The 23,542-nt window shown below is 50.5% G+C and overlaps 1 protein-coding gene across 5 annotated transcripts in view; it reads left to right on the plus strand.

Moving 5' to 3' along the window:
* Window positions 1-21,246, plus strand: part of VAV2 (vav guanine nucleotide exchange factor 2) — a 128,007-nt gene extending 106,761 nt beyond the window's left edge. Inside the window, exons 9-29 of one of the 5 annotated variants that reach the window (XM_064727476.1) lie at window positions 960-1,059; window positions 2,894-2,989; window positions 3,839-3,907; window positions 6,286-6,372; window positions 7,252-7,337; window positions 7,590-7,722; window positions 8,368-8,382; window positions 8,776-8,885; window positions 9,528-9,629; window positions 9,730-9,818; window positions 10,571-10,587; window positions 10,987-11,008; window positions 12,171-12,298; window positions 12,467-12,541; window positions 13,065-13,117; window positions 13,780-13,896; window positions 14,013-14,100; window positions 14,184-14,307; window positions 15,166-15,252; window positions 17,094-17,248; window positions 18,864-21,246. In XM_064727476.1, the coding sequence (XP_064583546.1) occupies window positions 960-1,059; window positions 2,894-2,989; window positions 3,839-3,907; window positions 6,286-6,372; window positions 7,252-7,337; window positions 7,590-7,722; window positions 8,368-8,382; window positions 8,776-8,885; window positions 9,528-9,629; window positions 9,730-9,818; window positions 10,571-10,587; window positions 10,987-11,008; window positions 12,171-12,298; window positions 12,467-12,541; window positions 13,065-13,117; window positions 13,780-13,896; window positions 14,013-14,100; window positions 14,184-14,307; window positions 15,166-15,252; window positions 17,094-17,248; window positions 18,864-18,911 (1,801 nt within the window). In that variant the 3' untranslated portion in view covers window positions 18,912-21,246. Of the gene's footprint in view, window positions 1-959; window positions 1,060-2,893; window positions 2,990-3,838; window positions 3,908-6,285; window positions 6,373-7,251; window positions 7,338-7,589; window positions 7,723-8,367; window positions 8,383-8,775; window positions 8,886-9,527; window positions 9,630-9,729; window positions 9,819-10,570; window positions 10,588-10,986; window positions 11,009-12,170; window positions 12,299-12,466; window positions 12,542-13,064; window positions 13,118-13,779; window positions 13,897-14,012; window positions 14,101-14,183; window positions 14,308-15,165; window positions 15,253-17,093; window positions 17,249-18,863 lie in introns of those variants that run through there. The other 4 variants (XM_064727480.1, XM_064727477.1, XM_064727478.1 and 1 more) reach the window with 4 other exon arrangements.
* The last annotated feature ends 2,296 nt before the right edge of the window (window positions 21,247-23,542 follow it).

Here is a 23,542-nt window from a genome sequence, read left to right on the forward strand (position 1 = left end):
GTGCAGAAATTGTCAGGGGGAAAAGGTGGAAGAATAATCTTTAGTGGCTGTGGCTCCATAAATCTCTTTATTCTCTTCCCTGCAGGGTGTGAATGTCCCATGTTTATGGAGCACCTGGGTCAGTGGTTCCCAGGTCATCTCCATTGAGAGATGAGGCCCCCAGATAATGGATGAGGTGCAGGTTGTGATGGAAGATGTGTCTTAGCAGCAGCAGCACAGTTAACAGCCAGAAAGGGGGAGAAAACCCAACCCTGTCAGGCAGGATTAATGAGGGAAAAGGGGGAATCCATGACAAAACTGCTCTTTTTTGTCAGGGTTTAAATTTATAGCCCAGGGTGTCCATGCAGAGCTCCTCTGTGTTTCCCAGGGCTGTGAGAACATTCTTTTCCCAATTACCCAGGCTCTTGATCTCTAGGTCCCTGTGGCTCTTTCAAGAAGATGTGATTCTAAAATGTGACATGGAACCATCGTAGAATCACTGAAAGGTTTTGGGTTGGAAGGGACCTTAAAATTGATCCCATCTCACCCCCTGCCATGGGCAGGGACAGCTTCCACCATCCCAGGTTGCTCCAAGCCCCATCCAGCCTGGCTTTGGATAATTCCAGGAACTCTCTGAGGAACTTCTGACAGCTCCTCACCACTTTCACAAGAAAGAATTTCATCCCCCTATCTCATCTACCCCTCCCAAACCAGGCTCCTCTGCTCTGGCCACCCAGCCCCTTCTGTTCATCATGAGCTGCATCACCTCCATAGGCTCTGGAAGCTTCCAAATGTTCAAACATTGAAAATCTAAATGTCAAAAAGCCACACAATAAAAGAGTGTTTATCTTTTGCTAAGCAGTGAAAAGGGGGAATAGCTGTTTGCCTCACCTTTTGCTGTACACACATTTATATATCTTTTATAACAGCTTATAACTGCCAGCATTTCCAGTTAAACCTGTGATTTTCCTCCCCTCCAGGCTGCTGATTTATGGCAAGTACTGCAGCCACATGGAATATGCCCAGAACACCCTGAACCACCTCCTTGCCAACCGGGAGGACGTCAGGCAGAAGGTGGAGGTGAGCAGGGGGCTGAGGGCTGTCCCCAGCCCTGTCACAGCTTTGGGAAGGACCTGCTGGAGCTGAGCACGGTGCTTGGGGAATGTTTGATTGACCAAAAGAGAAGAAGGGGTGTCAGAGTGTGTTTGTGCTGCCACAGAGGGGGCAAAGCTGGGGGTTGTGCTGTCCTGACCCCTCGTTTTTCCCTTTTCTCCTCACCAGACCCTCACTCTGTCCTTCCTCCCAACAAAGCACCCTGCATCCAACTGCTCTCTGGGATTGAAAATTAATAACAAGAGGTTTATTTTAAAAAGCAATTTTTATGGATTTGGAGGTGTAATTAAATTTTGAAATTCTGAAAGGTCGGGGCAGTGTGTGTGGCCTGTCTGTCACACTGAGCTGGTGGCACTGGCTCTGCTCTGTCCTTCTGCAACACTGCCACGAGGACTGACCTGCTCCTGGGACACTCCACACCCTCATTTGGGGGAAATGGATTTGTAGAGAATTCTCAAAGCCTGACAGAAACCTCACATCTGTATGCAGACTTTGTGCTGACTTAGAAATGCCCTGGAATGGGACAGACATTGCTGAGAGAGGAATGGAACCAGAAAAAAGTTCCAAAGGGTGGCCTTGCAAATAAAACTGGATACTTTGGAGAAATAGAACTGTGAAAGATGCACTGGAGTGGGACCCACCAGGGGTAATTTCAGATAATTGTCTTTTAAGGCATTTACAGCATGGTGTGGCTAAAGCTGATAGGCCAAGAAACACTTATAATGTATTTAACACCTAAAATGTATTATAATGTAGTTCGGAAATAGTTGGTAACAAGAATAGTAACAGTAATTATGAATTTACTTTGTGGATATAAGGTAGTTACACTCCACAAGTGTATCCAAGTTAAACCAGTGACTTTATTTGAGTGGGACTGGCTGTGAGTTGTGCAAACAACTGAGCATCCCCAAAACAGGAGCCACATGGTTTTCCAGCATTTGGGACCATCAGAGGCAAACCCAAATCCCCAGGCAGACACCAGAATTCCTGCTCTGACCCCCTCAGTGTGATCCAGACATGAAGGGAATCAAAGGAGCCCCAGAAGGGCTGCATTGTTTGAGCTGCTGTTTTCACCCAGCTCTGATTCCTGCTTTGCTCTTGATGCTAATCAGAATTTGCCAGGCTGTCTGTGCACGTTACCTCACCTTCTGCAAATGTGCTTTGATTCGCTGTGTGAACCCAATCCAGGGCTAAAACTGCAGTTAGGAATTGTGTAAAATGTGCTCTCTGTGTCTCACATCAAGGCTGGAGCATCCTTTGCTCCCTGATTTTGCTGTCTCTCCCTCCCTTGTGGCAGCTCTGTCAAGTCAGGTGAAAATGGGTCTGGGCAAAGGTAATGGTGGCAAAACTTCCTGCAAGCACAATTAGCTCATCTTAATGAGTTAATGCTCATCAGTGACTGCAGAGCACAGGCTGCATGCTCAGTGCCAGCCCCTCACAGATCAGCTTGGCCCAGAGAGGAGGTGCCTGAGGCAGATGGGTTTCATTTGACATTTCCCCTGGTCTGAGAGCATTCATGCAGTGCCCTAATGAGCACCATCTCATTAGGCTGGAGTGGCTCATTTGCATGGCAGTGGCTGGAATTGAGGGTCCAGCCCTTGGAATTAATCCCTTGATGACCTCTGTGGTGGGAGCCCAGCCCTGGCTGGGTGGCTGCAAGGTCTGTGGCCATCAGAACTGAGCTTACAGGAGCCAAACAAACATTCTCAGGACTTCAGAGACTTATTTTAATCTCTGAAAACATTATTTTAGGTGTGAAGCTGTTGTTTTCTCACTGCTTATTTATTGATCTCCTTCCTAGGAATGCACACTAAAGGTCCAGGATGGGAAATTCAAATTGCAAGATCTGCTGGTGGTTCCAATGCAAAGGGTTTTGAAGTATCACCTCCTGTTAAAAGTAAGTTTTTCAGCACTGGCACTTCTCTCTCTGCTGTAGCATCTTTCACCTCTGTCAGTGGAGGGTGAATCATTGCCAAATGCAGAGCAAGGGTTGGGATCTTTATACCCCTTCAAATAAAATAATTACTAGAGCTACTTAACACGACATAATATTTGTGCTGTCTCCTCAAGTACAATGACCCAGGGTAATTCTGCACTTGCTACCCACGAGAGGCACTTAATGAATATAAAATAAGCTTGCATATAATCTGATTATGTGTGAAATTCCTCCAGTCAGCTCCATGTAACAGATCTCTCAAGCACCAGCCCATGGTGTGTTCCCTGTCCTGCAGCCACAGCTTGGGCATCCCTGGCACCTCCCTGGCATCCCTCCAGTCACCCTTGGAATTCCTGCAGCCACCTTGACATCCCTGTCACCACCCTACCAGCACTCAGGCAAACCCTGTCCAGTGCAAGCAGGGTCTGGGCATCTTTCCTAGCACATCCAAACCCTTTATTTTTATTAATTTATATTTACTTGTATTATTTAATTTTTATTAATATATTTTATTCGTTATTGTTTTATTATTATTAAAATTTTATTATTTATTATTCATTATTTATTATTTATTACTTTTATTTCTATTTTTATTGCATTTTTATTATTTTTCATAATATATTTTATATATATTATTAAACCATATATATTTATATTATTTTTATTTTATTTTATATTATTTTTATATTATGTTTATATATATTATATATTATATATATATTATTATTAAATTTTTATTTTATTATTTTTATTATTATAATTTTTAATTCTTTTTATTGTTATTTATTAATTATTTTATTTTTATTTCAGGAGCTGCTCAGCCATTCCTCAGACAGGCCAGAGAAGCAGCAGCTGAAGGAGGCTCTGGAGGCAATGCAGGTACAGGAGGGTGAGAGTGGGGAAGGGGCTGTGCTGGCTTTGGGCTGCAGCAGAGCTCAGCATCCCTCTGCTCTGTGGAACAAAAATTTGGATGGAAAATCCATCCAGGACCAGCTCAAGGGAAGGCAAAGTCTGCTCCTTGTGACCACACCTGTGTGCACTGGCTGTCACTTGGTGTGGTGGCCTCACAGCAGATCTCTTGTCCCCCCTGGGGCAGAGGGGGAGCTGGGGTTTGTTGCCAAGCCAGGACTTTTCCCTGGTTGCTGCTGTGTGTGCAGAGGCTGTGCCAGATCCGGCTTTTGTTTCTGCTGGGAGGGATTTGGAGGAGCTCCAGAGGAATCAGCGAGTCAGGGAGTGTGGCAGCCACGGGAGCCTTCCCTGGGTGCTGGTAGCCAGGTGCTGGGTGGGAATCCTTTAATCCCCTTTTTTTCAAATTTTATTTTGTTCAAGGTAAGATGTGTTTTCAGCAATTGATGAGTTTGGGCATCAGCACTTTGCTTTGCTTCAAGTTGGTTTTTTTCCAGCTTTTAGCTGATGTGACCGTGTTCACAGGGGTTCTTGGATGAGGGAAGAGATGAGGATCTGACTCCATGTTTCAGAAGGCTGATTTATTATTTTATGATATATATTACATTAAAACTATACTAAAAGAATAGAAGAAAAGGTCTCATCAGAAGGCTAGCTAAGATAAGAACAGAAAGAATGATAACAAAGGTTTGTGGCTCGGCTCTCTGTCCGAGCCAGCTGGACTTTGATTGGCCATAATTAACACCACATGAACAATCCAGATGCACCTGTTGCATTCCACAGCAGCAGATAGTCAATGTTTACATTTTGTTCCCGAGGCCTTCTCAGGAGGAAAAATCCTAAGGAAAGGATTTTTCATGAAAAGATGTCGGCAACAAGCTGGAGCCCCCAAAATCTCAGAAAAACCATCAGCACCAAAAAAAAAAAATCAAATTGTAGAATGATCCAAACGTTTTCTGGCTGGGTTATGTCTCCCCACACACACACTCACAGCAGATCCATTGTCAGCAGGAGCTCTGGGGAGCACCTCAGGGTCCATCCCTGTGCTCGTGGTCACTTTGTTTTCCACCCCTGGGCTGCAGCTTTTGTAACAGGGCTGCATTTCCTGGCCCTTACATAAGCTGGGTGACCTTTCCAGCCACTCTGCTGCCAGCCCAGGGATGCAGGGCTGCTGTGGGGCTCTCTGTGGAGCTGAGGTGCTTTCAAGGACGTTGCATTCCCAGCCTGCTGCCGTGGCCTCAGATGAACGCTGGGCCTGGTGACAGCAGCTAAACCCCACTCGTGGCCTCATCACCCAGCAGCACTGCTGAAAAATAAATGTGTGTTTGCTCTGGCTCTGCTGCACACTCAGCATTTGCTGCAGGAAGATGTTGATAAGCATCAGGGAGGTTTCTCTCTCCTCCTCCCCATCACCAGGAGAGTGTGGGAGCAGTTCCGACCGCGCTGGGCTCGGGGGGTTTGGGAGCCATTCAGTTTGGTTTTAATTGATCTGTAAACCAAAGCTTAACTTCCAAATGATGCCTTTCATCACAAGTCCAGCCTTTCTGTCTGCTGTGCTGGCAGGCAGCAGACATTGCTGCTGTCTGGGGTGGATGCAGTGACATTCCCAAAGGGATTCAGCTCCCTTTTATTTTGCTGGAATAGTTGGTTCTGCAAGGAAAGGGCACAAAAAAAAAAAATTCTAGTGGGGTTTCTTTGGTACCAATCCTCTGCCTTGAGAATGCAGGACTGAATTCCCAGTGAAATTCCAGAGCCAACATTTGCAGGTTGTTGTTTCAAGTCCTGGTTGATGCTGGGATTGTGTTTCCCTGCTTCAGAACCCTTTTGGTTGTGTCATTTCTCATCACCATCCCTGCCAGCCCTTGGCCTGGTGATGTTACAAGTATTGTCACGTAGATCTGTGATTATGGGATGTGATTAACCCTCCTTGTGTTGGGGAGCTGAGCCAGGTCTGACCCAGGGGGGATGTCTTAAAAAATCCCCTGCTCAGATTTAATCCAAGCTGACAAGAGCTGTTGTTGAGGTCAAGGAGGGAGCAGATAAGAAGCAAACAGGCACAGCAAATCCACTCTGAAAGGTGCAAGAAGTTGTTCCAGTGGAAGGGATGCTTCCTTGTCTTTGATGGATGAAAATTTGGGGTTTGGGGTCGCTGTGCTGCCATGGATTCCTGCATTGCCATGGATTCATGCATTGCCATCTTCTGGGAAATGGAAAACATTGCAGCAGCTGCCTGCCTCTGTCCCAGGCTGCAGTGGGGTCCTGCTCAGACTCCTGAGGGATTCAGGGAGCCAGGCTCATGTTTGTTCTCCTGGGTAAAGTAAAAATCACTATTCACCCTTTTATTTTTTAAGGACTTGGCCATGTACATCAATGAAGTCAAGAGGGACAAAGAGACTTTGAAGAAAATAAGTGAATTTCAGAGCTCTATAGAAAACCTGGTAAGCTGGAAAATACTCTTGAACCCAGTTGGGTTTAAGAACCCTCTTGAACCCAGTTTAATTCGATTATTATTAATTAATTAATTATTATTAATTTATTCATTATTATTATTGTGTATTTGGGTTTTTTGGGCAATTACGACTTGTTCTGATGTGCTGAAGGATCCCCATGTGTTCAGACTCTCTCATGATTTGCTGATGGCCCAGAGGTGGATGCTGCTTCACAAAACTGCTTTGGCTGGGATGGAGGGTGGCTTCTCTTGCTGGTGTTACACTAAAAATGTTTCTTCAGCTTTTTCTCACATTATCAATCAGTGTAGGGAGGACACAGAAGTTCCTCAAGATGCCTATCTGGCTTTATTTAAAAAGAGGTTTTCGTTTGATTTTAAGAAGACAGAGATTGACTGAAAGGGGAGGAGAAGGGCTCATGTAAAAAGGCACCAAATCCCAAAAATTTCAACCACATATTTTAAGGAGAACTCATCTTCCAAACTGCAGAGGTGTCAAACACTCAGCCCTGTTGCTGTACATCAGCAGACCTGGAGGGGAGCTGGGTTTGGGCGCTTTAAGCCTTGACTTCATTTGGAAACAATGAACTTTTAATTGATGGCTATTTAACAGAGACAAAATCCTTAATTATTGTGGAAACCTCTGAAAAATAGCTGATTGCAGGTGGGGAAGGGTTTGCAAAAATGCTTTGAGTGCTGGGCCTTGCTCTGGGTGCCAGTGCTGGAGCTCTGGGGGTTCCTGGGGTGCTGAGCTGGGGGTGCTGCTGCTCCCAGGGGCTTGGGCAGGGCTGGGGGGTGAATCCAGCCAGCTCTGGGCTCCCAGCTGCCCAAAGCAGCATTCCAGGCTCTGAGCCCTGCTTTGCTCCCGCAGCAGGTGAAGCTGGAGGAGTTTGGGAGGCCGAAGATCGACGGGGAGCTCAAGGTGCGCTCCATAGTGAACCACACCAAGCAGGACAGGTGAGTGAGTGCCCCTGTCCCCAGTGTCCCCAAACTCAATGTGCCCTCATCTAATGACTCCCCCTGAGCTCATTTCTTTTATTACTGCCTGGAATTTCACTGCCATAGCCCAGCATCAGTGTGAAATCACAGCAAGATGCAAACACTGAATGCTGAGCTGGGGAGCTCCTCAGAACTTTACAAATCTTTCCCCTTGGATTTTTTAATGATGTGTTTGACTGGCTTTCTTGTTTATTTGCTTGCTTTGGGCAGGTATTTATTTTTATTTGATAAAGTGGTGATCGTCTGCAAGAGGAAAGGATACAATTATGAGCTGAAGGAAATTATTGAGCTGCTCTTCCACAAGATGACTGATGACCCCATGAATAACAAGGACATTAAGAAGGTAGGTGGACTAAGGATTAGCTCTGGAGACCATTTTGGAGCTGTTTCAGGGTAGTATGTTCCCATTAGCCTTTTAAAATAGGAAAAAAAAGCTGGAAAATAAATGCTCAACTTTCAAGGCAGCCTTAAATAGCGTTGGGAAATGTTTATTAATGTGGGGCTGGGCTGGATCCTTGACCTGTGTCCTGGCAGAACAGCCCTGAGGAGGCTGGGATGGTTGGAATTAGGAGGGAGGAAGCTGCTCTCTGCTTGCTGGCCCAGTGTCAGGGAGCAAACATCAGATGGGCAGGAGAGGAGGGCAGGGAGGAGGGAGGGAAGGTCCAGGATGTTCTTTCTCCCACAAGCTGCAGGGTGGAGGAGCCTGGAAAGGCAACTTTGCACACCAGGCTGCCAGAATTGGCACTCAGAGCACTGAAGGAACATCATTTCCCTGTGCTTTGATGCTCACTCTGCAGCCATGGAGGAAAAACCTCCCAGCTCTTGCTTTGAGTGAGCTCCTTTAGCTGAACCCACTCCCATGCCATGGGGAGAGCAGGTGGGATAAAGGGACACTGGGGGTGAGAACAGCCAAGAGCTGCTGAGGGAATGCTGCTGGCTTTGTGTTTTAATGAAATCTCTCTCCACTTTGCTCTCCTATGCTTCCTAGTCCCATGGAAAAATGGTAAGCAGAGCACCCCTGTGGCTGTGGTGGTGTGTTTGTGTGAGACAGGCTGAGCATATGTGCACTGGGCAGCTCAGATGCTCCTCCTGGGCTGTCACTTGCTGTCAGCCCCAGACAGAATGGCTGGGGAGGATCCAGTGGAGCAGAAGAATCTGGGTTCTCTCATCTGCCACCATGAAATGCTGCCTGCTCCAAGTGCACAGCGCCCAAAGCGCTGCAGGCATCATTAACTGGGATGTGTTAGAGAAACAGGGAGCTCTGCTTCCTCCTCCTGCTGTCCTTGGCCATGGCTCAGCTCAGGGGGCAGGGACAGGCACTCAGGGCAGTGCCTGAGCTGTGTGAGTGGAGCTGTGCTGTGTTCTGCTGGGAGATCAGCTCTCTTTCCTCTTGCAGTGGTCCTACGGCTTCTACCTGATCCACCTGCAGGGGAAACAGGGCTTCCAGTTCTTCTGCAAGACTGAGGAGATGAAGAGGAAGTGGATGGAGCAGTTTGAAATGGCCATGTGAGCACGGGTGGCTGCTCTAGCCCTGGGTCCAGTAGCCAGGAGTGGGGGAAAAGTGTTTTGGGCCCTCAGGGCACTGCAGAGCAGCTCTGGCTGGGGAAGCTCATGGGGGATGGCTGGAGCTTGGAACTGTTCTCTGAGCATCCCCAGCCAAGCATTTCTGACACTGAGATGGGATATTGGGCAGGAATCCTTCCCAATTCCTTCTTTTCCTTTCTCCAGAGGGTGGGCAGGCCCTGGCACAGGTGCCCAGAGCAGCTCTGGGTGCCCCTGGATCCCTGGAAGTGCCCAAGGCCAGGCTGGACAGGGCTTGGAGTGACCTGGGATAATGGAATGGGATGGGATGATTTAAAATGTCCAACCCAGAAGTTTTTGTGGTTCTCTGGAAGGACACCAGACCCTGGAACAGGAGCAGGGTGGGGAGGGAAGTTGGTGCTGCAGGACCTGGACCTGAGCACAGCAGGGCTTGGGCTGATGGTTAACTCAAACAAAACCCATGACTCCTGTCCCAGGGGAAGGTAATGGGCAAAATCCTCTCCACACCCAAGCCCTGATCTCCTCCCACACTGGATTTGGTGTCTGTGTGGTCCAGGCTGTGACTGCAGTGCCACAGGCTGATAACCCCCAGCTCCTTTCCCTCAGGTCCAACATCAAGCCAGAGAAAGCCAATGCAAATCACCACAACTTCCAGATGTACACATTTGAGAAGACAACCAACTGCAAAGCCTGCAGGATGTTCCTGAGGTGAGCAACAACCTTCTGCAGTAAAACACAGAAAGAAAAATCTCAAAGCTGAGGCTGGATTAGGATTTTCTGACTTTTTAACATTTTTTTTTTGGCACAGAGGAACTTTCTACCAGGGCTATCTTTGCCCCAAATGTGGAGCAGGTGCTCACAAGGAATGCTTGGAGATTATTCCTCCCTGCAAGATGGGTGAGTAATTTCATGAGCAGCTCATTGAGTGATCTGAGAAATTCACTTTATCAAGCAATGATGTTTGTTAATGCATAAAAGAATACAAGGATGCTCCCACCCCACCTGCCAGGGCTGTAATTCACATTGGTTTGTGGTTTAAAGTACAAACAAAGCAGCCAAAATTCTCCAAAACAAAGAGTTCATCCCATGGATGGCAGGGAATCCCAGCAGCTCTGTGCAGGGTGGGATCTCCAGCTCTTGTGGGTAGGAATTGAAGAGAGAAGTTCTTTACCAGCTGATGAAGATGAACTGATGAAGCTCATCTTGATCAGTTCTTCATTTTGCAGTGAAAGCAGGAGGGTCTGCAGCAGGGAGAGCATTTCTGATGGACAGAGAGCTCCTCTCTGGACCCCAAACAGCAGAAATTTGTGTCTTTGGTCTGAACTGGGCCAAGCTGGGACTCCCCTGTGCCCAACCAGGGCAGATCCCTGGTGATGCTGCAGGAGAAGTCACAGGGGGGCTTTGGAAAGATTTTGGGTGAGGATTGGAGGGAGGGAGGAACAGAAATGCAGAACTTGGTGGCAGTGAGGGAATGGCCCTGTGTGGTTCAGTCCCCTCAGAGCAGAGCAGTGACCCAAGTGTCCCCAGCTCTGCTTTGGCCTTCAGCTTCACCCCCTGGTGCTGCTCTGAGACACTCAGAGCATCAGGAGAAGCAGAAAATGGGGTTTGTTCCTGTGAAATTAACCCCTTACCCTCCATTTCTCTTGCAGGTTCTTCAGCAGACCAGGTACATGATTTGGCCTTTCCTCACACCTGTGCCCTTGTCCAGCTCATGGGAAGAGCCAACCCTGGCTCAGAGGGGTCTCACCTGGGGGACAGGGCTGGGAACAACTGGGACAGGACTGGGAACCAGTGGGACAGGGCTGGGGACAACTGGGACAGGACTGGGACCAATGGGACAGGACTGGGACCAGTGGCCTCCTCTCCAGCCCAGAACAGGCCCAGTTTAAGCAGCCCCAGAGCCCTCAGGAGGTGCCAGCACCCAGCTGGGGTGAGCACCGTGGGCTGGGGGGTACCAGGGAGATTTGGGGAGGGTTTTTCTCATCCCAAAGGCATCAGGTGGGTGCTGGTGGGGAGACCTGAGGCTGGTGTGTCCTCATTGAGTTTTTTTCCTCTTTCTTTGCAGGATTCAGTGGGTGCAGGACCTGGTAAGGGCATTGCTGTGGGACAGAGGGCAGGGACAGGTTGTGGCTGCAGGAACCCCCAGCATTGGGGGTGTGTGGGAGGGGGAGGCTCCTTCCAAGGCCAGCAAAGAGCTTTAGTGCCTGCAGAGGGTCCTGTGCCCCCTCATGGCCAGCCATGGGGCACTGGGGTCTCTCTGTCCCTGCTGCCCCACAATTTCTTTGGTGCCCTCGTGCCCCTGGGCCAGCAAAGCTTGTGCCCATCACACCCAGGAGAGCCTGGCACAACATCCTGTGCCAAACCAACCTCCAGGGCAGAGCAGGCATGTCCTGGCAGGGAGATTTGATGGGCAGCATCTTCCTGCTGGCACGTCCAGTGTCCCCTGATGGGCCACCAGTCACAAAAGTTACTGCAAGAACTTTTTATCTTCCTGTGTTTAAAACTTGCCTGGACAGAGCTCTGGGCCTGCCCTGCCCCTGCTGTGGCTCAAAGGAGAAGAACAATTTGTTTTTGTGCTGTTTCTGATGGAAGGAAAGCCAAGCCTGGCAAAAAGAAACCTGAATCAAATTTGTGGTTAGGAGAAAAGAAAAACAACAAAAGCCAACAAAACAAACACAGAGTGCTCTTGCTGGGAGGGGAGAGGCAGAGGTGGGGAGGCATTTTGAGGATAAACACTGTGGGTTTGGTGCAGTGGGGGAGGTTTATTTAATGTGAAGTTGTTGGCGAGACAAGTGGACTTTGCCTGGGAGCTTCAGGGGCGTTCTGAGTCCCAGGTCCAGCTGATTTTCAGTGGTAGCTGAGTGTTCACTGCTCCCTTTTGCAATTGTGGGGTCACTGCTGGCCAGGCATTGCCTGGCAAGGGCTCCTCTCCTTGATTTCCCTCTCCTCTGCTGGGTTTGAGCTCCTTGGTGAGGCTCAGATCCAGGTGCAGGGCTGGGAGCTGGAGCTGCAGCTTGGCCGGGTCCCCCCTGGGTTTGTTTTTGCGCAGGGAACTCAATCATGCATGTGACTGCAGGAGCCAAGAACACTCACTGTGGACACCATTCCTTTCTGCTTTCATGTTTCCTGCCCCTCAATCCTGCCTGCTGTGCCCTGTCAGGGATGAGGAGAGCAGTTCAGGAGGGGGGGTTCTCTTTGGGTTCTTCTCAGCTGGGACAAGGTTGTGAAACTGTTGTGCTTCTCTGCCAGGTCCTAAAATGGTGGCTGTTCAGAATTACCATGGGAACCCAGCCCCTCCTGGGAAACCAGTGCTGACCTTTCAGATTGGGGACGTGATGGAGCTGCTGAGGGGGGACCCCGACTCGCCGTGGTGGGAGGTGAGGGTGAAACTCCTAAACCAGTGATTTCCACATTATCCCTTTGATTCTGGGGCTTTCCTGGTGCAGGGGTGTGCTGGGGGTTGGGAGGCACTTTGGGGCCTGTCCCCACCCCTCCCCAGTGCCACCAGTGCTGTCCCCAGTCTGATGCCCAGCTTGGCCTTGCAGGGGAGGCTGCTGCAGACCAAGAAGTCGGGTTATTTCCCCAGCTCCTCAGTGAAGCCCTGCCCCGTGGATGCCAGGGTAAGTGCCAGACCGGGATGGAGCTGGCACTGCCAGCTGGGTGGGACTGTCCCTGTCACTCTCCTCAGCCTTCTCCTCAAGGCCTCAGCCCTTCCCTGGGCCTTCAGCGAGGCCTCTGCCTCACAGGGGAGGTGGATCCCTCCTGCCATGGTGCAGCCCTGTTCCCAAGGCTGGGCTTGGCATCATCATTTCCAGCTCTGTTCCTTCTCTGACCCAGGAGCAGAGTGCTGGAGATCAGGCCCAGTGCAGCAAAACTGCGTTTGGTTTGTTTTAATTGCTTTTAGCTGCTTGCTGTAATGTTGTCAGCTGCTTCCCAATTAAAAACCACTCAGGTAAATGAACAAACACAGCTGGGAGCAGGGAGGGAAATGCTCAGCTACAACACTGCCCTCCTCTGCCCAAGCCCAGAATCTGGGAATGGCTTGGCAGAGGGAAGGCTCCCGTGGAGAGCAGCATCCCACACGTGCTGTACAGCCTGAGGAGCTGCTGGCTCTGCACTAATGAGCAATTCTTCCATTTGCAGCCCCCCAACAGCCGGCCGGCCTCGCGGGAGATCGACTACACGGCCTACCCCTGGTGAGTGGGCACAGACACAGCCCAGCCTGGCCTTCTGGCTGCTGCTGGCTCAGGAATGCACCCCAGCAAGGAATTCCACATGCAGGGCTCTGCATCCAGCTTGCTCTGTGGCCATGGAGCTGCCACGGTGGTGGTTGGGGGGTGTTGAAAGGCCTGGCAGCAGCTGTGGGGATTTTTTCACTGGTGAAGAGGCAAAAAGGGAGATGCTGGTTTCTCTTCCCATTTTCTGTGCCCAGAAAATGATTGTTGGAGGGAGGAGGCAACGCCTGCCTTGGCAGGAGAGGCTGTGCTTGGCTTGCCTGCTGCTCCTTCTCTCCAGCTCCAGCCAGGTTTATGAATTCATGGATATAAATTAGCCCTGCTCTTCCAGCTCTTGCTGAGGCCTCATTAACCTGGAGGCTAATTCCCAATTAGTGGGTTTTTCCAGGTGTCAGGTACTTCAAAGGGAAGAGGCCACTCTCTGTGTGTGCTTCAGTGGCTCAGCAGCTTCTTGTGTCTCTCAGGGCACTTCCCTTCCTGCTCAGGATATTTCAGATGTTTCTCCACCTGCCCTCCATCCTTCATGCCTTTAAAAAGATGTCTCTTTTTATCCAAAACATGCCTGTTCAAAGATACAAGTTAATTTTCATGAATTAAATGGACTAATTAACCTCTGGGCTCAGGTTTGCAGGGAACATGGAGAGGCACCAGACAGACAACCTGCTCAAGTCCCACGTCAGTGGCACCTACCTGATCCGGGAGCGGCCGGCCGAGGCCGAGCGCTTTGCCATCAGTATTAAGTGAGTAATTCCCCCTTTAGGAACTCAATAATTCAACATTTCTCACCCACAGAGGATGAGCCAGGGCTGGAGCACGTGGCTGTGTTGTTTTTGAGTGCCTTTGCTGTTGTTGGCAGGTTCAACGAGGAGGTGAAGCACATCAAGGTGGTGGAGAAGGACAACTGGATCCACATCACGGAAGCCAAGAAGTTCGAGAGCTTGCTGGTGGGTTTCTGTTCTCTTTTGTAGCTCTGTGTCTGCAACAAGGGGGTGGCAGAGACAGCCAGGTGCCTCTCCTTCCTCCCCAGGAGCTGGTTGAGTACTACCAGAGCCACTCTCTGAAGGAGAGCTTCAAGCAGCTGGACACGACGCTGAAATACCCCTACAAATCCCGGGAGCGCTCTACCTCCAGGACCTTCACCCGCTCCCCAGGTAACACCCATGGCTCTCATGGAAAACCTGTCCCTCCCTTCCTGCCAGCTCTAGGAGCAGTGGATGGAGGAATTGACAGCTTCTCTCTAGGCTTTGAGCTGCTCAGTTTGCAGCTAAGTCCTTCAGGGCTGGTGGCATTTCAGGATGGGTCTCGCTGGAGGTGGTGAGGTCTGGCCAAGCTGGGGCTCTCTGAAGGGACAGTTTTTGCTGGGACAGGCTGGTTCCTCTCCTGTGGTTTTCCACCCTGTGTTTTGCCCACCCTCTGGTTGGGAGCAGGGGTGTGATGTTCACTTGGTGGGATTTATCCTGTCTCTCCCACCCTCGTGAGATTTTTGTGTTTTAATGGATCTGGTTCCAGTGTCACTTGTGGTGATTTGAATCCCAGTGAGACTCCTTTAATGGAGGTGATGGGTGAAAGGGTAAGTCTGTGTCTAAAAGAAAAAGAAAGGAAAAATCAAAGTAAATGGGAAGGAAAAATTGCAATAATGCAAGATGTTGTTCTGTCCAAAGGCCTGAGTGCAGAACTAACTGCTTTGTGGGGGAAAATAACTTTAAATATTTTTCTCCATGGTATACTTAGAAAAGAGTATCAAAGGAAGATAGGTTTTAAAAGTTGATTTAATACCTTTTTGCATTAAATACAGCTCTAGGGTGAATTTTGAGCCCCCAGTGGCTGTGGGGCTGTGGCCAGACCTTTTCTCAGCTGTCCCAGCTTGGAGCCCTTGCAAAGACCCTCTGCATGCTTTGCCCTGTATCCCTCCATCAGCTTTTAAAGCATTGTGCCTTATAATATTTTATTTTAATTTCCTTTTTAATGCGTGTTCTGCCTCTTTCTGTTTCTCTCTAACCTCTTTGCAGCCTCCTGCGCTTCCTACAACTTTTCTTTTCTCAGTCCTCAGGGCCTCAACTTTTCTTCTCAGAGCTCCTCCAGTCCCTTCTGGTCAGGTACCAGTGCCTCTCCCTGCTGGAGAGCCCTGCCACCATCCCCAGCTTGAAAGCCATCACCAGTGGGACCTATGGGGTCCCTCTGTCCCTCCATCCCCACAGGCAGTTCAGGGGGTCCCCAGTGCTGCCCTGGGAAATCAGTTAATTAGCTTAATTAACCCTGGCTTGGTTGGCAGCAAAATGCACTCCCCAAAATGAAGGCAGGGAGGAGATGGACTTGTTGCTGTTTGAGAAAAGGGGGTAAAATTAACCCAAAATAAAAAGGTGGATGTAGCACTTTGGGATCTCATGATGAACTTCAAGCTCCACCTGCTTATCCCATGTGTGTCACCCTGAGCATCAGCATCTCACCCTGTCCCAGCCTGCCCCTCCTTGTCCTCCAGGAGAACATCCAGGGTTTGAGCTCTGCTCTCTGGGGCTGCCCAGGAGCCCCTTGCTGAGGGGACAGGGACACACCTGTGCTCTCAGGTGTGGTTTGGGGCTCATTGTCCCCACAGGGAGTGCAGTGTCATCCTTTCCAGGCTGTCATCCTCCTTCCTGATGGGATAAGAGCAAAATCCTGCCAGATTTTCTTCCCATTGAAGGTTTTATATTTCAGTCTCAATAGAGAAAATCAACCAGCAAAGCCACATGTGCCTTCCTTGTTTGGGAAGAACATTGAACTTTTCAAGCACAAATCTGGGATTTTGAGATTCTCTAACTGTGTTGAAAGTTTTCTGTGTAGCAAGGGGCTCTGAGCAAGCTCCTGATGACAGAGCTCAAAGCTGCCATGATTTCTGTCCATCCTCCAGCCTGGCTGCCTGGCCAGGATGGACAAACCCTCCAGTGGTTGCACATTGTTTGTCCAACACCATCATCATCCTCATCTCCTTCCATGCCAAGAGCTGAAAACCTGGGCAAAGCTTTCCTTCCAACTTTGTTCAACCTTGGTTTGCACACTTTTACAGTAGAAATTAACCCCTTGGAAATCCTGGGAGAAAGAGGGGAGTGAAGCACAGCATCCCCTGAGGATGCTTTTTTTTTTGTGAACTTCAGAGGACGTGCATTTTTCTCCTCCTCTGCCCATCCCATCCCTCCACTGTGGTTCTCCAGCCCTTTTTCCCTGTGCCCAGACCTTGGGGCAGGAATGCTGAGTGCTGCCCCTGCCTTCCCCCTCTTTGTGCTTCCCCTGAGCATCCCTTTCCTGAAGTGATGGAGATCCCTGGGGCTGCTGGTGCAGCTCAGCTCCTGGGATGGCTCCTGGGGTCATCTCCTCATCCCAAGGTGCTGCTCAGTGTCAGGTTTGGCGCCATTTGGTCTCTCATGGGACCAAGGGACAGGAGCAGGGAGGTTCCAGGTTAGGAGCTGGTTCCTCCTCATGGCAGAGCACCCAGGATTCACTCGACACCTCTGGGAGAACCCATTCCCAGTAACTCTGGCTTTGAGGTAGCTTAAATCCAAGTTGATTCACAAAGTGGCTCCATCAGGTGCTGGGAGGTGGCAGCTCCCCGAGGCAATCTGCCAGAGCTCACACTGAGAGCTGAACAGGATTTCCCCATGGTTTGTTAATGGTTGTGTATTCCTATGAAATCCTTCCTTTTACCACCTCCCAAAAGTGCCCATCACCCCTGTGACCCTCACCAGAGAGGAGCTTCCCAAGCCCACAGAACCCTTCAAACCCATCAGGAACCCAGTTTAACCCCACCACCCCACCCAAGCAGCTCGGGTGACGCCACCCCTCCCTCTGAGCAGCTCCATCTCTCAGTACCACGGTGGAAAACCCAGGTTGAACCTCTGCAAGCTTTCCCCAGGCTTCAGCCAGCGCGGGGCCGCTGCTGAGGCTGTGCTTTGTCCCCTGGCAGTGTTCACCCCCCGGGTCATAGGCACGGCCGTGGCGCGGTACAACTTCGCGGCGCGGGACATGCGGGAGCTGTCGCTGCGCGAGGGGGACGTGGTGAAGATCTACAGCAGGATTGGAGGGGACCAGGGATGGTGGAAGGGGGAGACCAACGGAAGGGTGAGTGCCTCCAGGGCGATTCCTGCAGTGGGGTGTCCTCCCTGCTGTCAGGATGGCAAAAGGAAGGGGCTTGTTATTCGTGGTGTTCCCCAGATGAGGGAGGAATGATGAATCTGACTCTGTGTTCTCAGAGAAGGCTAATTTAGCCTTCCTAGATATTATTATTATAGTATCTTAAGATTTTATATTATTTATATTATATTTTATATGATTACAGTATCTTATTTTAAGATTATAGTATCTTATTTTAAGATACTATATTATATAAAAGAAGACTATACTAAACTATACTAAAGAATACAGAAAGGATACTTACAGAAAGCTAAAAAGATAATAATGGAAAGTCATGACTCCTTCCAGAGTCTTGACACGGCTTGGCACTGATTGGCCAATAATTAAAAACAATTCACACCAGAAACCAATGAAACAATTACCTGTGGTAAACAATCCTCAAACACATTCCAAAGCAGCAAAACACAGGAGAAGCAAATTAGATAATTATTGTTTTCATTTTTCTCTGAGGCTTCCAGCTTCCCAGGAGCAAAATCCCGGGCAAGGGGATTTTTCCAGAAAGTGTGATGGTGACAGGAGGGAGTGTGTGCCATGTTCTCTCACTCTTTCCTGGGTTCTGGGTGGGTTGTCACCTCATGAGAGCCACCTCTGTTTGGCCACTTGGTGCTTTGTGATATCCAGGGCACACAGGTGGGTGGGAGCATGTGGTGGGATGGTCTGATCTTCTCTAGACCCATGGAGGATGTCTGCAAGCCCTGCAGGGGGAAGGGTCAGCAGCCTAGGACAGCCAGCAGCCTGGTGGCTTGGCCTGGAATCCCACAGATTCTGTAGCACTGGAGACAGATTCTTCCTGCCTGATCCCTCGCAGGCAGCGTGTCCAAGGTGATTAGTCCATCCCAAATTAGGGTGATTAGGGCTCACACCATCAGGATCTGCCACATCCAGGACTGGCAACAGCACTTAATGGCAGGGCAATAATCTCAGTGACAGGACAGAGTTGAAAGGGCCCCACAAGGATCATGGTGTCCAGCTATAATTGATATTTTTGCCCCCGATGAAGGAGAAGAATTACAAGGAGGACTCCATCTTATCAGAAGGATCATTAATTACTTTATTATACTACATTATTCCATATTATATTACATCTACATTACATTACATCTAAACTGAATCTGCCAAGCACCCAACTGCACAGAATCTCATGACTGTCACCCGACAAGTCCCCACACACACACCTGGCCCTGAGAGGCCAAGGAAACAAAACACCATGACTTTGGGTAAATAATCTCCATGTTGCATTCTGCTTTGGCACAACACAGGCACAGCAAAATGAGATAAGAATTAATCTCATTAAAAACACCAGTTTACTGGTCTTTTTCCTTTCTCTGAGGTTCAGAGAATGTGAATCTCAGAAATATTCTTGGGAAGAATTGCGCCTTGCTTTTCTCTGTGAAGAGAAACGTGGGGCTGCATCCAACTCCTCGCCCTGCCCAGCACACCCTAACAACCCCACCCTAAATTCTCCAAATCCTTGAGCTCCAGCAGGCTCTGTGCTGTTCCCCCTGAGTTTCCCAGCCATCTCACCTGTCCTGTCCCCCCACAGGTGGGCTGGTTTCCCTCGACCTACGTGGAGGAGGAGGGCGTGCAGTGACCGCGGCCGTGGCCGCTGGAAGTCGTCGAGCGCCCGGAGCCAGCAGCTGCAGCCTGAGCACACTGTCCCCGTGCTGGACACCTCCCAGGACTGTCCCTGCAGCCCCTCAGGACCCCCCCTGCGTGCAGGCTGCCCCGGCCTGGCCCCCTGTTCCGTGTACAGAAGATTGCTGGGCTGTGGGATGGCGCCGCTGGAGAGCCGCGCTCTCCCCGATGGACAGAGCTCAGAGACTCTGGGTGCCCTGCAGGGCGTGGGCACTGCACCCCTCCTGTGGCAGGGGCTTCTAAAAGCCACCCTGGGGATGCTGGAGGGAGGCTGAGGCTGGAGGGTTTGTGCCTGGGTGAGAATTTGGGGGTTCCAGGGCAGGGAGCCCCAAGGAGGCAATGCAGACCCTCTGCCACAGCACTCAGGGGGTTGCCCAGGTCAGGATTTTGGCAGCCATGGGCAGCACTGTGCTGTGGCCAGGGTGAGGGGCAGGGTGGGGACGCCTGGAGAGGGCTGTGACCATTGGAAGTGGAGCTCCAGGTCAGCCAGGAGGGGACAAAGCCATTTTGGCACCCCTGAGCCCATTTTGTTCACAGTCACCTCAGTCCCAGCAGCCTTGCTGCAAGCAGGGGGTGCCCAGGGAGCAGACTGGTGCCACTGGTGAGCAGGAGGTCCCAGTGCATTGCAGGACTGGAGATGTGCTCCACACAAGGGTTTCAGAGGCCACCAAGGCACCAGGTACATGCAGAGGATGTGTCCGTGGGTCTGTCCTCCCCAAGCCAGGCTGATTTTCCTTGCAGCTATGACAATTCCCACCTCATGAGCTCAGGGTGAACCCACCTGAACAAGGGCTATGCTATCAAGTCCTGAATCCTGTCCCTGAGCTGTGCAAGCATCTCCTCTTCCCAGCTGTGTGCACTTTTGGGGGCTGGCAGCGTTGCCCCCCACTCTTCCTCTTCCTCCCACAGGCTGTTCCTGCTGCTGCTGTCAAGTAAAGGTCCGTGTGTTGTGACATTCCCACTGTGTCCTGAGCACCCTCTGTCCTTCCCAAAGTGCAAATACAAACAAAACCCACGTGTGGGAGCGTGGCAGGGAACAGCTTCCCTGTGTGTGAGCCCCAGGAGCTGCCTCTCTGAATACCTGGCATTTTGAGCTGGTGCTTCCATGCCCTGCTGTTGTTCCCCTGGCATTTGGGGTGGTTCCTGCTGTGGGATCCTGCTGCCAATGTGGGAGATGCCAGTGCTGGCTGGGTGAGCAGTGCTGCTGCCCTCAGCCCCTGCCATGGGGGTCTGCAAACAGAGCAGCAAAACCAGAACCATGTTTGGGCTAAGAAATGAAAGAGTTTGGATCTCTCAAGAACAAGGGAATGATGCTAAGTTGGGAATTACACAATGACAAGCCCAGAGCCCCCCTGCTTTGCTCCCCATTCCTGCTGGAGCTCTGGGAGTGCCCCAATCATGGGGTGTGAGGTGGCTGCAAAGGGGTCTGGCCAGGGCAGAGGGGAGGTGACAGGGACACAGAGAGGGGCTCAGGGCATTCCCAAGGTACTGTTTGGTGCTACCCCCTCCCAGCCAGCCCCTCCATGCTCAGTTTGAGGGCAGCAGCCAGCAGGGAGCTGACAATTCCCTGCCCCTGTGCAGGGCAGAGGGTCCCATTGCCATTGCAGGGGCTGAGGGGGCATTTTGGGTGGGTGGGACACACAAAATCCTGATGGCTCCTGTTCTTCCTCACATCCCAAAGCCTTACAGCCCTTCCTTTTTAACATGGCCAATTTTGTAAGGGCATCACCTTGGGAGAGCACAGCCCTGTCCCAGGGACCCCAAAGGGACCCCCACCCTCTGCCTGCCCTGCCAAACCCCCTCCCCCAGACAGCTCTCCCTCTTTGTGTTTACTGGTGTAAGAAACTTGTTAAAAAAAAGAGATTGTTCTGTTTGTAAGTAATTATTCAGCCATTTGCCACAAATATATCTGTGAATAAGAAAGGGAAATGTTTTTTTTATGATGGCGAGAAAATTGGATGTATTATTTTAAGTCGTCTCAAGATCATTGGGAATTGCAATGGGATAAGTTGGAAAATAATATGTAAATTCCTTGGGTTTTTTTCCTTTGCACTGCACTAACTGGGGTAGGGTGGAGGGGGGTTTAAAGATAAAACTGTTTGTTTAATGGAATAGTTTATAGCTGGGAATTTGGAAATCATTTGGAATAGCTTGTAATGCTGGAATAGAAACTTTAGCTGCTACTTAGAAACCCTTTTGCATGTGGTTTTTCCAGGCCTTTTTAAGTTACAATTCATCAAAGTAAATTCCCCAACAGAAAAAAAACCAAACCAAAATAAAGTGTAATTTTGCTGATAGGTTTTTTTCCAGCCATGGTTTTTAATGTGCCAAGGATGGCAGGGTCATTGTCACTAAACCCTCTTGGCTGCGCTGGGGCTCAGGGGTGGCTTGGCCCATCCAGGAAGATGGGTGCTCCCAGGGATGGATCCTTCCTGATTCCTGGCATGAACAGTAAGTGCTTTTACCCTATAAAATTTGGAGTAGATCCCTTCTGTTCCTGTCAGGCTCCTTCTCATTCCTGGAGCAGCTGCCACTCCTGCAGTTGTCCCATCCAGGAGTTTCCCTGTTTCTCCTTTTCTGAGCTGAGCCCCTGCAGGGTGAAGGAAAGAAGCTGATTTTCCATGGCTTTTAGTCACTCCTGGATATCATATTCCACAATCCACCTGGCCCTGCAGGCAGCAGCATGTTCCAGAGCAATAAATAAGCTGCACAGTTGCTTCTAAAACCCTGAGGTGTTCAAGAGGCCTCACCTTGAGCAGGGATGTGCTGTCCCTGTGAGCTGCCATGTCATTTAATTAACAACATCAATTTTTGCCATCCTTGGAGTCTCCAGTGCTTCAGTTTTCCCAGGTTCAGCTGGAAGGGGATGTGCAGTGAGCAGAGGGGTTTTATCACAGGATCAGGACGTGAGCTGGGCGCTGAATTTTGGATGCTGCTTTGGGAAGGTGCTGCCCAGCCAGGTATTGAGCCTTGGTCCAGGTGCTGACCCTGCCTGGGATGAGCCCTTTCCTCGTGGCTATTTGGTCTCGGGGCATCTCTCAACATTCACCATGGATTAAATACCAGGTTTAGGTGCCTGCTGCTGAGCCCCAGCCTGGCCCTGGGTGGGTGGGATGGCACAAATGCAGCCCTGGAGCCTGCAGCCAAGAGCTGGGCAGTGCAAAACTCTGTTCCCATTCTGTGCTGCCTCTGGGGACATCCCTGCCAGCCCGGGGCTGGGGACACTGAGCCTTGGGGGGTGGCTGGAGCTGGCAGGTGGGTGCATCCACAGTGGCTTTGCTCAGCTTTGTGCCAAAATCTGCTGCTGGGGGTTGTTCAGTGCAGGGTCTGACAGCTCAGGAATGAATGGGGCATTGATCCAGCGTGCCCAGCCAGGGCCAGGTGCAGTAACCAGAGCAGGAGCAGCGTTCCAAGGCCATTAACAGCAGGATAAACCCCAGCCAGCCCAGATGGTTCCATCCTGCACAGCCCCTGGCCTGTCCCAGGAGTGGGGAGTTACACACCAGGCACGGGGTTTTATTTATTATTCTGATTTTTTTTTTCCTGCACAGCCCCTGGCCTGTCCCAGGAGTGGGGAGGGACACACCAGGCATGGGCTTTTATTTATTATTCTATTTTTTTCCCCCAGCAAGAGCAGCTGCTGATGAAATCCCCCCTCCCAATGAGCAAACACAGCGTGGGGTTGCTGTGTTTGCTGGCTGTCCCTGTCACAGTGTGACAGCCACGGGCCCTGGCACTGCCCCTCGAGCCCCCTGGCCACCAGCCAGAGCGTGGCCACCTCCCTCTGCCCCTCTGGGGTGAGCTCACCCAACCCAGCCCAGAGCACCCCAAATTGCTGTGCCACCAAGGTGGGGAAACTGAGGCAGGGGAAACTCAGCACAGCTCTGCCCAGCAGGACTCTGTGGGATTTGAGTGCTTTTGGAATTTGGGGTGCTTTTGGCTCAGGGCAGGTGCTGGTGGTGCTTCCCAAGCCCAAATTGGGGTTGTGGGGCAAAGCTGAGCCCACAGCTCGGATGAGGATGAGGATGGGAGTGAGGATGTGGTGGAAGAGGCAATGCTGACAGTCTGCAGCACGCCTGGCTGGCTCAGCCCTGCTTTAACCACGTTTGCTGTGACCTAGAAAGCTCCAGCTGGCGCCTGAGCTTTATTTTAGAATTAACCTAAAAATTACAGGGGGAGGTTGAACTGTGTGGGCTCCCTCTACACCGCACTGATCACCCCAAAATTAACCCCTTCATTCCTGCTCTGCAGCCACATCAGGGCTCAGAGGGGCTGTGGGAGCTGCCACTGTCCCCACTGCCCATCCTGAGCTTGGTGAAGGGCTCAGGCTTGGGCTTGTATTGTTCTAGGTCAGCTCCAGCCCAAAGGTCATATTGATAATTTGGACAGGCTGATGAAATGGTTCTGGCCTGCCAAACAGAAACAGCCCACTGCAAACAGGAGTTTAGACTTGTTTGCAGCTCTGTGGTTGTTCTGAGCAATTTAGTCCATGGAGAAGCCTGCAGGAACTGGGGCTTTCTCTGTAAAACTGAGAAACTGAGACAAAATTTGGTTTTGTCTCTGGGAAAAGGAGGGAAAATGCTGCTG

The sequence above is a fragment of the Zonotrichia leucophrys genome, chromosome 17 (assembly GCF_028769735.1).
Source record: "Zonotrichia leucophrys gambelii isolate GWCS_2022_RI chromosome 17, RI_Zleu_2.0, whole genome shotgun sequence".
Taxonomy (NCBI): domain Eukaryota; kingdom Metazoa; phylum Chordata; class Aves; order Passeriformes; family Passerellidae; genus Zonotrichia; species Zonotrichia leucophrys.